The sequence below is a fragment of the Cololabis saira genome, chromosome 13 (genome assembly GCF_033807715.1).
Source record: "Cololabis saira isolate AMF1-May2022 chromosome 13, fColSai1.1, whole genome shotgun sequence".
Lineage (NCBI taxonomy): Eukaryota > Metazoa > Chordata > Actinopteri > Beloniformes > Belonidae > Cololabis > Cololabis saira.
The window spans coordinates 11,417,917-11,430,669 of record NC_084599.1 but is presented as its reverse complement, the minus strand read 5'-3'; the positions used below and the strand labels follow the sequence as shown (position 1 = coordinate 11,430,669).

At 43.7% G+C, this 12,753-nt stretch overlaps 1 protein-coding gene across 1 annotated transcript; it reads right to left on the bottom strand.

Moving 5' to 3' along the window:
• Positions 1–1,154: 1,154 nt before the first annotated feature.
• zbtb7a (zinc finger and BTB domain containing 7a) lies at positions 1,155–12,187 on the bottom strand. Its single transcript, XM_061737686.1, has 4 exons — positions 11,998–12,187; positions 8,925–9,488; positions 7,169–8,058; positions 1,155–5,166 (listed from the first exon to the last, which is right to left on the bottom strand). Exons 1-4 carry the CDS (start codon positions 12,016–12,018, stop codon positions 4,740–4,742), a joined length of 1,902 nt encoding a protein of 633 aa, XP_061593670.1. The 5' UTR covers positions 12,019–12,187; the 3' UTR covers positions 1,155–4,739.
• Between the last annotated feature and the right edge of the window lie 566 nt (positions 12,188–12,753).

The following is a 12,753-nucleotide window of genomic DNA, read 5'->3' as shown; positions in this document are numbered from 1 at the left end:
GAAAATGCAAGGAAGTTTAGAGACTTCTTCAGTGTTGCCTGTGTCAGGGTAACCTTGGTCTGGGGCTGAGGCTGGGGACACAGCAGTTGTGGAGCCATGGAGACTGATAGAGACACAGCTCTGAAAAGCAGCACAAACACATTTATGCATAAACTAGTTCAGGTAAAACTCAAATAGATATATCTTTAGTAGGATGCCAATTCTGCCTCTGCAATTTAGCCATAACATACCAGGAAAGTGTTCCTGGTCAAAACAATTTGACAAAAAGACACTTTTGTTTTCCTCTCCCCTCAATCTTTAAGGCACACTGACCCTTAAAGCTGTGCTGTCCATCCACTGGAAGTGAGCTTCAGCCCCACACGACACAATGCAACAGTTTAGAAACAAATAATAGCAGTGCCCAGACAAGGTCACAAAGTCACAGTCTATTTCAGATCGAGAACTTTTCAATTTATTTACTCCCTTTCAGGAAGTAAATTGAAATCAACCGGTTCAGGAGAGATCAATTCAGAAAATTCAGAATTTTTTCAAAAATGATTATCAATTGATGAAGTGAAATGAGGCAAAACCCTCATCGCTACATTTAATAAGTACAAACAATATCTCTGTCACTTTCACAAAGAACATCTCAGCCATCAGATCACAAACAATTCAGAAGCTTCACTACCTTTCTAAAGGTGTTTTTTAGTAAAATGAATGTGTGATTTTTTTTTCCATCTATAGTTACACCAAGAATCTATTTTCAAGAGCTTTCAGATTAAAACAATAGAACTCTGTTGACCCAACAAAAAGTTGGTAGCTTAAAATGCCCAGCGACACGGATGAAAGCCATTTTGTCTGCTTTGGTATTTTGTTGTTGGACGTCTGTATATTTCTTAACATACTAAATATGATTATTTTAAAGGAAGGGTTGGATGGACTCTTTATGAGACCATTGAGTATTGACCACACTGCTCTGTGCTCAGTGACACTCGCAGGCCTGTCTGAGGTCTCCTGTCCTTTTTTCCAGAAACAGGAAAAGGACATTTAACATTAGTGCAAACTTTTGCTCTCTCAGCTAAAGCACCATTTCCAGTGCTATCAGGCTTTTATCCATAACCCCACCCAAGCACCCTTTTACCCCACCCTCCTGGCACAGCATCCCAAAAACATGACCCCCAACCACCCCGCCCCAACACACACGCTAACAGACATACAGCCATGTAAAACTCTTAGAAAAAGGAAAATAAAACAGCTGTAGCACATTATTTTAAGAAAACAAGTGTAGACAGACATAAAAAGCCACCTCTTATTCTATTGTCCACAAAGAGTGAGAGGAAGCAAACTCAAGTAAATAATCTGTATGATTCCACACACATTTCTGCATATGTATTCAAGAAGAGGGCATCTGTGTAGGACAGACAGGGAGGCCCAAAGTGGATAAATCATAGCTGGATTCTGAAAATATCTAGTTTTCTCTGGATTAAGACGGATACAAAGCTTTGGTTAATCAACATAATAAAATTTGGGGAAATATTAAGGTCCATTTAAGACTGTAAAAATTCTGTCATGTCAAGACAAACTGGGTTTAGGCCGTCCATACCACGTACCACTACAAATAAAGATCACAAACCAAGTAGACATTAGACTATCCATCTTACACTGGTCTGCAGTGGGAGGCAAACTGTGCAACCGTTGTCTGTATTCAAACAAAAAAAGTAAAAATAGAAGCTAAAACTGAAGACCTAGCCAACTCCTGACAGTAACCAACAAGGCTAAACAAAGAGCTCTGCAAACGTGCTGTGAAGTAAATAACCGACTGTCCAGTGTGCTGTTTTGCATGATGGTGTTTCTTCTTACTTTAGTGGCACTGTGGACCTATAGTCACTCTGGTTCCTTTGAGAACACATGTAGTTATGAGTAGCTGGCGAACAGATGGGGTAGACACAAAGTTTGTTTATCTAGGGTTGTCCTGAGAGCCTCCAGCCTGCCAGCCAGCAGTACATGCACACCAAGGGGGGAAAAATGCATGCATACATATACACACATGCAAACTAAGTGCCCTTTTTTCTGGATCTTATTTCCTCCTTCTGCCACCTCTCCTTACATTAAGACACAAAGACAGTCACTAACAGTGAACTTCAAGTGCATTCAGTCACATAGATTAGTCTTTTAAGTCTCAAAATCCACGCCATGCTTTTGTCGTGGAGATCTAAACTTAAATATTACTGCTTTGATTAAACAATGAACAAGGAACTAAACTTCACCACCACGGACCCATCTCATTTGCAACTCGTTTGTTTCAAAGTACCCGTTTTGTTGACAAAATTGCCCTCCCCATTAACAAAGTGCTTTCATAACCTGCTTCTTTCTAACTAAGGTGCAAAAGAACTGATAGTTGAACTACAGCACTACCACAGAAATGACAGAGTGGATGAGGAGGGGGATCACAGATATTGTTGTGAATCTAACAATCTGCTACTATGAAAAGGACACTGGATTTGGAATAACACAACTTGGACCTTTTAAGACTAACAAATCCAAAATGATGGAATCTCTGACAATATTCAGAGCGATATGCAAGTTCTGGCATTTTTTCCCCTCACCAGAGGATACCTGGACATCAGTGTGTGTGTGTGTGTGTGTGTGTGAGAGAGACAGGGAAAGTGCATTGGAGCTGGCAGCTCAGGGTGCATGTTTGAACAGGCTGTGCCTGACTCACACGCTGATGATGTGGCCAGAGGGACCCTGGCTGCCACACACACACACACACACACACACACACACCCACACACGCAAGCACGCACGCACGCACGCACACCCACACCCAAACCCACACGTACACACACATGCACGCACGCAAAACACATGTACATGTAAACATACTCCCACAGTAAACTGCGAGAACCAGGCGTCCTCCCCATAGTAACACCAGGCTCTAATATAATAATATCTCCTCCAGGCTGGTTTGGGGGCATTAGAGGACTGTAGAGGCAGAGAGAGGGAGGGAAAAGGCCTGATTTGATCCCCTCCTGCCTGGAAACGTGGCTGAGCCGGGGGAGATTATTTTTTGGAATGCAACAGACATTGTGAGAGCCCCCTCCCCTCCTCTTATTCCCCCTCCCCCACCAACCAGCTGCAGCTTCGCTCCAATTTGGCCTCCCAACTTGGACAGGTATTTATTGCTCTCTTCATCATACAGGTTGCCTTATGGTTGTGTGGTCCCAAGGGCAAAAAAGATTGGAATAAGCATGATACATAAAGCTCCTCTCACTCCTTACCCAACAAGAACCCACTTCCTTTAAATATTATACTCCCCTCTTGCTCTGTTGGATATCTTTAGTAAAGCTGTGCAAACAAAGAAAAAAAAAAAAAAAAAAAAAAGGTGCTCATCTATGTCTTCTTCGTACTCTTTGTCACTCTCACTCCCTGCCAGTCCTTTAACCTGCGGTTGGTTAAATGATACCCATGCCTTGTTTAACAAGGATGGATTCCACAAGGTTAAGCACATTCATTCATTCGACCCCCTAATCCTTTGGGCAGGAACTGTACATGTCAAGTGTTACGTTTTAAACAAATATGTGACTAAATGTTTTTTCTTCTTCTTTTTTTTTCCCCATTGAACATTCACACAGTTTGTTTCGTTCACCCACAAGCATCACTCTGTGAGAAGTATGACATCAATCGTAAGAGGAAAAACATGACTGGTAAGTATACCTCTGCGAGAGGGAGCCAATGTCATATCACCACCTGCTATATATACACACACACAATTATAAAGTGTCAAGTACCCAAAGCAGTCAACAAAAAGGAACAAAAATTAAGACAAATCAAAATTGAAAAAACAAAAATGCTGACTTTGCAGGTTTGTGAGGGACAAGAGGCAATGTAGTAAAGCCAGCAGATACATTGACAATGGTAGTGCTTCAAAAACACAAATGCGTCACCTCTCGTATTCCCTAGTCCTGCAATAAGCGAGCCCCCATTAAAGTGGATTTGACTCAGTATTAATTTGTATTTCAATGAGACAAAATATAGATTCAGAAGATGCATTTTTTTTTTTAGAGTAAGTAACACTTCAATCAAACCCTTGTCTGATTCTTTCTGGAACATTTAGAGAGGAAAAAAAAGCTGTTGCATCAAAACCGTGGTGAGTTTTTCCTTGCATATATCATGTGGCAATTTTGTTTCTATGGTAACTGTACATTTCAGATCTGCAAAAGAATAGAAAAAGATTTTTTTTCACTAGGAGGATTTGTCCTCGCCTCACCCGTACATCAGCCAGAGGGTGCAAGACAATCACCCTTCTTTGAGCTTGAAGGCTGTGAGGACAAAACTGTAAAAAAGAAAACTAAATCAACTGCATAGTTGCTAATAGTTTCTTTGTATCTATCATACATTTGCCTAAGCACATATGCCAATGTATAAAACCTCTAATATTACAAAGAAAGAAATGGTCCAGAAAGTGGACATCATGGGGTGCATGATTTGAAGCGTTCTTTGCTCTTTAACAAATAAACCAACTCAAGTGCTTGCGAGTCTATCCATTTCCTAAAGTAAAAGGAGAAAGACATATAAAGATTAGATTTTTGTGACACCCTGATTTGGTTTATAGAGGAATAGTTAGTTGTTTCGTCTGTTTTTTTTATTGTTTTTTTTTTTTTTTAATTGCCTTTGCTTTTTCTCTGATCGTTGGCCTGTCTCACAGGCGGTGCAGAGTGAATGTGGTGTCCAGCAGTGTCCTTGCTGCACCTGTAGTCTCACAAACCTTCTTCCCCTGCTAACTCCTGCAGCTGAGGACTCGGTGCAAGTACTCCAGCAACGGCCTCCAGCTCTGCTGCTGAGGATGTCTCAGAACGAGGTCGTCCCCTGATGCTAAGAGGCCCAGTGTCGTGGCTGCTCAGTAGACCTTGTGGGGCTTCCAGGAGCCCGGCTTCTCTCACCCGCGGTTTTCTGCCGCGACGGGAGGGGATGCCATTGCAGCCGTCCTTCTTGAGGTGGCGGTGCAGATGGTCTGAGCGCACAAAAGTCTTAAAGCAGCTCGAGCACTGATAAGGGCGCAGGCCAGTGTGTACACGCATGTGGTTCTTTAGGTCGTAGTTGTGAGCAAAGGCAGCTCCACACTGTGTACACAGGTAAGGCTTTTCTCCTGTATGCTTCCGCATGTGAACCTTGAGCTTGTCCTGTCTGAGAGGGTGAAAAAAAAAAAGAATTCAGATTAGATTTCACAGAAAAAATTAAATGCCTGAGAGAATCAGCTCACTCTTGTGTGAATGCACAGTGCCAGCTTTAGTCTCACTCACTAATCATCCTATCATCAATGACATCATGTACAAATGTATAATTAACTCCAAATTTATTATCAGTTTTATACGTACAGTGAACAGCTTAATATGCTTTGGCAGTTTTTATTCTCCATTAAAAGTCTTTGAAGACTCTTGGATCTCCTCCAGTTCTGTGGGGATCACAAGTCCAACTAAGTAGAGCCCATAAACTTTACATTTTTATCTGTGTGACTGCGCACAAGAGCATAATTGTAGAGTGAGACAAAAGCTCAATGTTCACTGTGTCAGTCGGCATTTTTAAGGTTTCTGTTCGTCTTAATTTGAAGGCAGGAATATGTCAATTGATGGATGTCAAAAATGTCTGAGATTTGTAAAGAGAAAATGACTTCAGTGTCCATCAAAGAACACCCTTTCTAAAGCAGACTAACATTTATGCTTAGGTAGTACTAAAATATAAATGAGCCTTGGAAATCATAATCATATTTGGAGCTTAGTTTTATCTTTATGAGCCGTATTTTGACGTGTAAGATTAGGTGTCACTTTCAAGCACGCAAATAACGACATGGAAGACATGACATAATGGTCAAAACAAAACTAAAGCATGACTTCATTTCTCTAAATCCAAATTCATTTCATTACATGCTGGAACACTTATTTACATGGTAGTGATACACTCACTAAACCATATCAAGCTGCTTTGGCCTTCATCTGACTCTTGTCCTTCCCTCCCCCCTTTAGCCCTTACCATCTCTCTCTCCCCAGCTCCTAAATTGTCTAACCTTTCTACATTGAGGGCAGAGAGCTTCTAAACAAACAAGTGTAGTAAAGACAACTGACAACACATATGCTATGCAACGGGCACATAAGTGGATTAGCTTTCATACAAGCAGACCCACCGCAACCTTCACAGGTCTATATAAACCCTGCCGCAAATAAGAACATTAGAACGCGATAATTAGGAAAGTGAAACACACAAATATAAATGCAAATACATATGCTTTCGATAAAGACTGTTTTTGGAGAGGGGAGTAAAGTGACAATAGTGAATTATTTTTAGGACAGGAGTGATTTATCACTGTGCAAGGCCAACCCTTAACCCTGATCAAACAGGATTAAGATTAGAATGCCCCCGTCCCACTGCAGGTCATATTTAGCCGGAGGGTAAATTCAGACTAGTCTTCCCTACCTGCCGTGTCAGAGGAGGTTCTGGATATTTCTCGCCCACTGCTTCTATTTCCACCCCAAGCCTGCTGATCAATTACTTAAAAGGAATGATTTTCAAGGAAAAGGCAAGACTTTGAGATACAAGAAAATCCTGTGCACAGAAGCCCCCTTCCGTAGACAAGCCACCTTTGCTGTTTTCAGAGCAACATAAGAGATTTAATTAGAGAGGTAAAGGAGAGACCAGAAGAGAGGGTAGTGTATACTTTGCTGTGGGCAATAATCAACATGACAACGGATCAAAAGTTCATGTCACTGTATCGGAGCACGCCACCCAGGGTGCTCCAATACAGTAATGTGACTTGACTTTATGGCAGCTGTCCACTAGATAACACCATCATGGCACAGCCTTCTTTTATAGGACCCCCATGTTAAAATTCGATGACTTACAGGAACAGGAACTCTCATAAAAAAAAGGAAGACCTTTACAACAATCCAGAGCCCTCTCTCAGAGCAGGAGCATACATGCCAGTATGGTGTGCCAGCACCCAGGTGGGTCCTGATCAAGCCAAAAGACAAACAAACTGCACGACCTCCTTAATGCACAGCTAAGGTGGTTAGCACTAATACTCCAGCTCTTGGCTTCGTGGTATTTCCCACTGCTGGGTGGTTGTACTAAAGTGTCAGCTCCCAGACTATTAGTACATGTGACATGAGGCAGTCCCTTCATTAAATGGGCTTACCTGGTAAAGCGCACTTTGCAGATGGCGCATTCATAGGGTTTCTCTCCTGTGTGTGTTCTGATGTGGCGGGGTAGCTTGCCTGCGCCTTGAATGACCTTTGAGCATATGGGGCACTTCTGAAAAGCCTTGGAGCGCATCTTCCTTTCTCCTCCACCTCCTCCACCCCCACTGCCTCTCTCTCCCACCCCCCTCTCCCCTCCTGGTCTGTGTTGGCCTGTATTACCTCGTGATAGCCATAACGATGGCACTCCCTGTGTCAAAGCAGCAGAGGCAGTATCCTCATGCTGTGTGCTGCTAAAATAATTCAAGTAAAATTCCATGTCAGGATCATCCCCATCTCCAGGTTCCTCCCCGGTCGCTGCGCGCTCCTTCTGCCTCTCGATTGAGTCCATCATTTGCTGCAGGAGGGCGCTGGCCGGACCTCTCTCCCTCACCCTCCCCTCCCTACAACTGTCCTCTGCTTCCTCCTCTTGCCCCTGCCGAGCCTCAGGAGGGAGGTAAAAGTGACCATTTTGAGGCGGCGGATAGAACGACGACCCCAAGCTTGTTCCGTTGCTTTGCATAGCCTCTCCATCCTCATCGTCATCTTCATCCTCATCTTCATCCTCTGGTTCCTGCGTAGGGGGCTGGGACAAAGCGAGGGCCAGGGGGGAGAAGTACTCTCCGGGGCCGGCGGGAGTTCCGTTGCTGGGGATGCTCCCATTACCGAGATTAAGGTGCAGGTGTGTGGGCAGGTCCCTGAGCTCCGGCGTGCTGCAGCTACTGCTCCAGTGTGCCCCTCTCTGGAAGTACTCCAGGTACTCCCGGGCCCGCGCCCGGTCGCCCTGCTCCTTCCCTCCTGTGCCTTTGCCCTCTTCATCTTCATCTTCATTTCTTTCCTCACTGCCCGTCTAGTGAAACATGAGAGAGATCAAAGACAGTGGGTCATAGGGAAAAATAAAGATCAGCCTAAGTTTGTGCAAAGTATAAACAAATGGTGTAAGAGAGAGGCAGTCAAAAAGCATGGAAGAGGAAAATATATTTAAACAAATTAGATAGGAAAGGCTGACTCAGATGGACTTAAATCTATAACTACAGGGTCTTTCAGCATTGGAAAATCACTGACAGGATATCACCACACTTATGGCTATAGGCATGCATACTGAGAGAAGAAACCAATAAGCAAAACACTTTACAATTTTATTTTGCTGAGTATAATTGGAAAAAAAACAATTTCTAAAGACATTTAGTATTAAACAACAGGAAGAACTGACCCTCTTGGTTTATAAACTATAAATGTTGGAGGTTGAAACGATGTAACATTATACACCCACAGCCTCATTACAGACTTTGATAAGTCCTGTATGATAAGGATAAAAATGAGATGTATTATGACACAATCGATTATGCTGAATAAGAGCTGCAACATGTTGTGTTTATAGACTGTGAAAGAGCCTGGTGTCCTTACACAAACGCTGTTAGCTCAGCATGAGTAAGTGTTGAACTAACCCCAAGCTGTGGGTGTGTGTTTGGTATGGTGAGATACCCGGATAAAGGCCATGATGTAAGTCTGGCTATGCTGACAATTTAATGAGGTGGATGGTATGATGAGCGTTTGCGCCAATGTGAATGAACCAGAGGAATACCAGTGTATACGGGTTATAATAGTTCCAAAAAACATCTACTCTGAATGACTCCATATATTTATATTCAGTGTGGCTCATGTTTCAAAATAATTATGAACAAGTGTTACTTATAGTTTTTAGTGGTGTTGTACCGGCAGGGAGAGCACTTTGGTGTCCAGCAGGTGTGTACAGACATCCTGGACGGGAGGGATTTCCAGGAGGCGTGCAGCAGCGAGGATGTCAGCCACACTGCTGTGACTGACTGTCAATGTGGCTGTGTAGGCAAAGTCCAACAAAGCTCCCAGAGCCTCTGCCGCCACAAAGTCGATGCTGTAGATGTTTTGTTGGTCAGCGGCGGCCCCTGAAGTGAAGAGCTTGTGGAAGTAGGAGCTGCAGGACGCCAGGACGGAGCGGTGAGCGTGGAACTCCCGGTCCTGGGTAACCAGGAGGACATCACAGAGTAACCCACTGAGCCGCTGCTTGTTAAGACCGCCCAGGACGTCTGCGCTGTGTTCGGGGAAGGGGATCCCCACGGGGCCTTCCTCTGCCTCTCCTGCTCCCCCTCTCCCTCCTCCACCTCCAATGCCCAATGTCGCCCTGAGCCGCCTTCCTCCCCTCCCGCCGGCTCCTGACGACATCTTCCACCAGCCTGCCGCCGAGCCACCTAGCACAGCCCCCTCCCGTGTATCCGTCCTGCCGTCTGTCTGTCTGCCTATCTGAGGGAGATGAGTTATACAGAAAAAAAAACAAAGAAGACATTAATTCATTTGATTTTTTTTTATTTGTGGGTACAGAAAAATATATTAAAAAGAAGCTACTCCCAGGCCCAATTGCATAACAATTAGCAATGCTCTCAGATATAAGAGTGATTTGACAATATACTTCAGGTCATTGCAACATTTTACAAAAGAGATTGAGAAAAAGGCATGGTGAACTGACGCAACTATTAAATGTTATGCCTAATGTTAAGCCTATGTCTAATGTAGGTGGTTAAACCGGTGACTAGTCTGACTCCTGCTTTGACAGTTTAAAAACACATTTCATCCCATATTCGTTTGTGACAAGCTTTAACTTCTAGCTAGATGATCATCTAGCTAAAACTTATATAAACTCTTCTTCTTCTTTTTTAGTCTGTCAATAAAATAATAATTTATCTACTTCTTGGTAATGCCCAAACCATAGATATTAAATCAAAAGTGTAATTTTGTGCTTTACGTGTTCCTGACCTGCAACTGAACTTCAGTGTGAATATTTTACATTTCACTCATTACAGCTGGACTCCAGTGCCTTGAGAAAAAGAAGCCATGTGGTGAAACCACAGTGCTTAGGATTTTATTTTTTTAATACAGATGTACTGATATAGCAGGTGCAGTTACAGACTGATTGCAAAACAGAAAGACGGCAAAGCAAGAAATTTGTTTCTGATGGCACTGAATAAATAACTCACACCATGTATTTTGGCATTTTGCCAGGCTTTTGGCTACACAAATACAACGAACGGATGGTTCACGGACCGAAGACATTTATGCACTATATTTGTGTGTCCATGTGGCTGGATACCTGTTAGAATACATCTACGGGTGTGTACGTGCACTTGAAATCAAGTAAGAGGTCGTGAAGGACAGATAAGCAGAGGGCTGTGGGGATCAGAGTGCAACTGGGAGCCTGGCCGTGGAGCCTATGCTCTCACTGACGCTGGAGAGCCAGGGAGGAAAGCAAGGGAGGTGGAGGAACAAGAGGGGATAGGAGGGGGTGGAGAGGGCTGCCAGAGCAGACCCTGTGGAAAAACTTCACAGGAGAAGGAAGAGGACACGCAACAAGCTGCAAGGGAACAGTATTAAAAAGGGAGGTTGTCAATCCGGTCTGAGCTGGTTACCCCACCCTAAACTGTGTGCCAAGTTGCAGAAAAGGCCTGTCCCCTTGCTCACGAGTGTGTGGTTGTGTGCGCGGGTATGTGTAGTGCTGGCTGTGGGGGGGATTTAAAATGATCGACTGAAGCCTACACAGTGGGAGGAGGGGTTTTGGCAGGACAAGCCATCCTCGATTCCTGTATCGACACGCACACACACACACAAATACAGTAACATCACAGTCAATCAATAACACATAAAACACACATAGCAAACATGCATGCACACCCACACTCACAATATTCCCTCCATCTGCCAGGCAGACCAGCAGGGGGCAAAGGCTGGGGACAGAGGATAGCAGGCTAGGGATGCATTAAATGTCTTGTTTCAAATGACATTGTTTCCAATCAATCCACCTGGTATGCTAGAGTGTCCTTCCAAACCTGGCTCACCTGGCTGCTTCTTCACTGTCATACATGTTCACCACTGTTTAGTTCTTCCTTTTCCCCCCCTGCTATGATTCATTCTTCCCACTGCAGAGGAATGCCAGTCTGTCTCCGTACCTGCACTATGGCAACCTGTCACATTTGCCCACAGGTCAGAGTTAGGTTTACCTCACCATGGAGCAAGTATGTTTCAGCTGCTCTTCCTTCTCTAAATAGGCCAATGATTGTTTTTATTTAGGTAAATATTATGATGAAGATAAGATTCAGATAGAAACCTTAAGTTTAAATACCACAGCTTGCACATATTTGCACAGCTCTATTTTGTCACATTAACAGTCAAATGTCTAATAGCTCCACGGGTTCTCACTCCTAACCATAACTCTATCTTAACTCAGTTTTGACAGGCAGCATTCTACAAAGCCTCTACAAATGCTGCCTGTGACTTCTACGAAGCTCAGCTGAAACATTCAGGCATGGCAAAAGCAAATGTTATTACCCAATGCCTCATCTGAATATGTTAAGGTACATGAGGACAAACGTGCAGAGGAGAATGAGTTGAAAAGAAAGATCAGGAGAAAGGGCAGCCACGATGGTTGTGCCCTTCACAGGTGGAAATAGATCTCCGTGAGCCCATCTATACCCAAGCCAACCTGCTTTTCTTTAACACAGAGCTGTATTGCACCTGCACTGGAGCAGGCTTTACTGCAGGTTTGCGTAGCACGCTATTCCCCATGCATACACTGACCCCAGGGTCACGGCTTTGTGGGGTAAAGACGCTGAGCTGAGAGGAGATAAAAACCCACATACACACATGCCCATAGTTGATTTAGCACCAAACAAGTATGGAGGGCCTACTCAGCATGCAGGAGCCACCTGTCCCAGAATAGACCTGCAAGGAACGCTAAGAAAAAGGAAACAGTGCAACAAACCTGATCCTGACACCTCCTCATGGCTTAAAACATTCCTTATCACTAATTCATGCCTGTGGGTGACAAGGCCTGCAGCCCAGCACAAAGCTGTACCGCAGCTGTCCGTATCCGTGGCGTTCCACTTTCAGGGAAGGGCCCTTTCTCAGTGCTCAGTCCATGAGCGCCCAGGCCTGCTTTGCAAGTCAAACAACTGCTTCATAGAACCAACCAATCCCATCTCCACCTTCATCTCATCCGTAACGTCTCTCTGCCCCCTTCCAACATGTCTGCACAGCCTCCAGTAAAAGTAGTTATTGCTTTCGCCGTTATGTCAGTCGATAGTCGCTTTGTCATTTTGTCAGCATTAATGCCGTGACAGTTGTGCCTAATGTGCGTGCACAGACAATATACTATGTAAGGTGGGAGGTTTTTTTTTAAGAGTTTAGTTATTTTTTTTTAATTTCACCTTACATGTATCGACTTAGAAAGGTCTGCAGAATTTTGACTCCCAAAGTACCTCTGTTTTTGGCTGACACATACCACTCATTCCTAAATACAAAGGAATGAGCTGTTAACCCCGTGCAACCTCAGATGCTTTTCATACAAAGACGTATACAAAATATTGTGACATTTCAAGAACAACTAAAATGTAACTAAAATGTTAAAATTGACAGAATTTTAAATCAAAGAGCATGTAAACGTTTATTAATGAACTGTACCGATTTAAGTTTGAGAGAACTAAAAGAGCAAACATAACTGAAACATTGAACCTCTAAA

What these genes read in the sequence shown, in the direction of transcription:
- zbtb7a (XM_061737686.1), bottom strand. Translation starts at nt 12,018, where the DNA reads ATGAGGAGGTGTCAGGATCAG. An exon ending in TGAGGAGGTGTCAGGATCAG is followed by an intron (nt 9,489 to 11,997) that starts GTTTGTTGCACT and finishes CATCTCCCTCAG; the next exon opens with ATAGGCAGACAGACAGACGG. An exon ending in TGCAAAGTGCGCTTTACCAG is followed by an intron (nt 5,167 to 7,168) that starts GTAAGCCCATTT and finishes TCACCCTCTCAG; the next exon opens with ACAGGACAAGCTCAAGGTTC.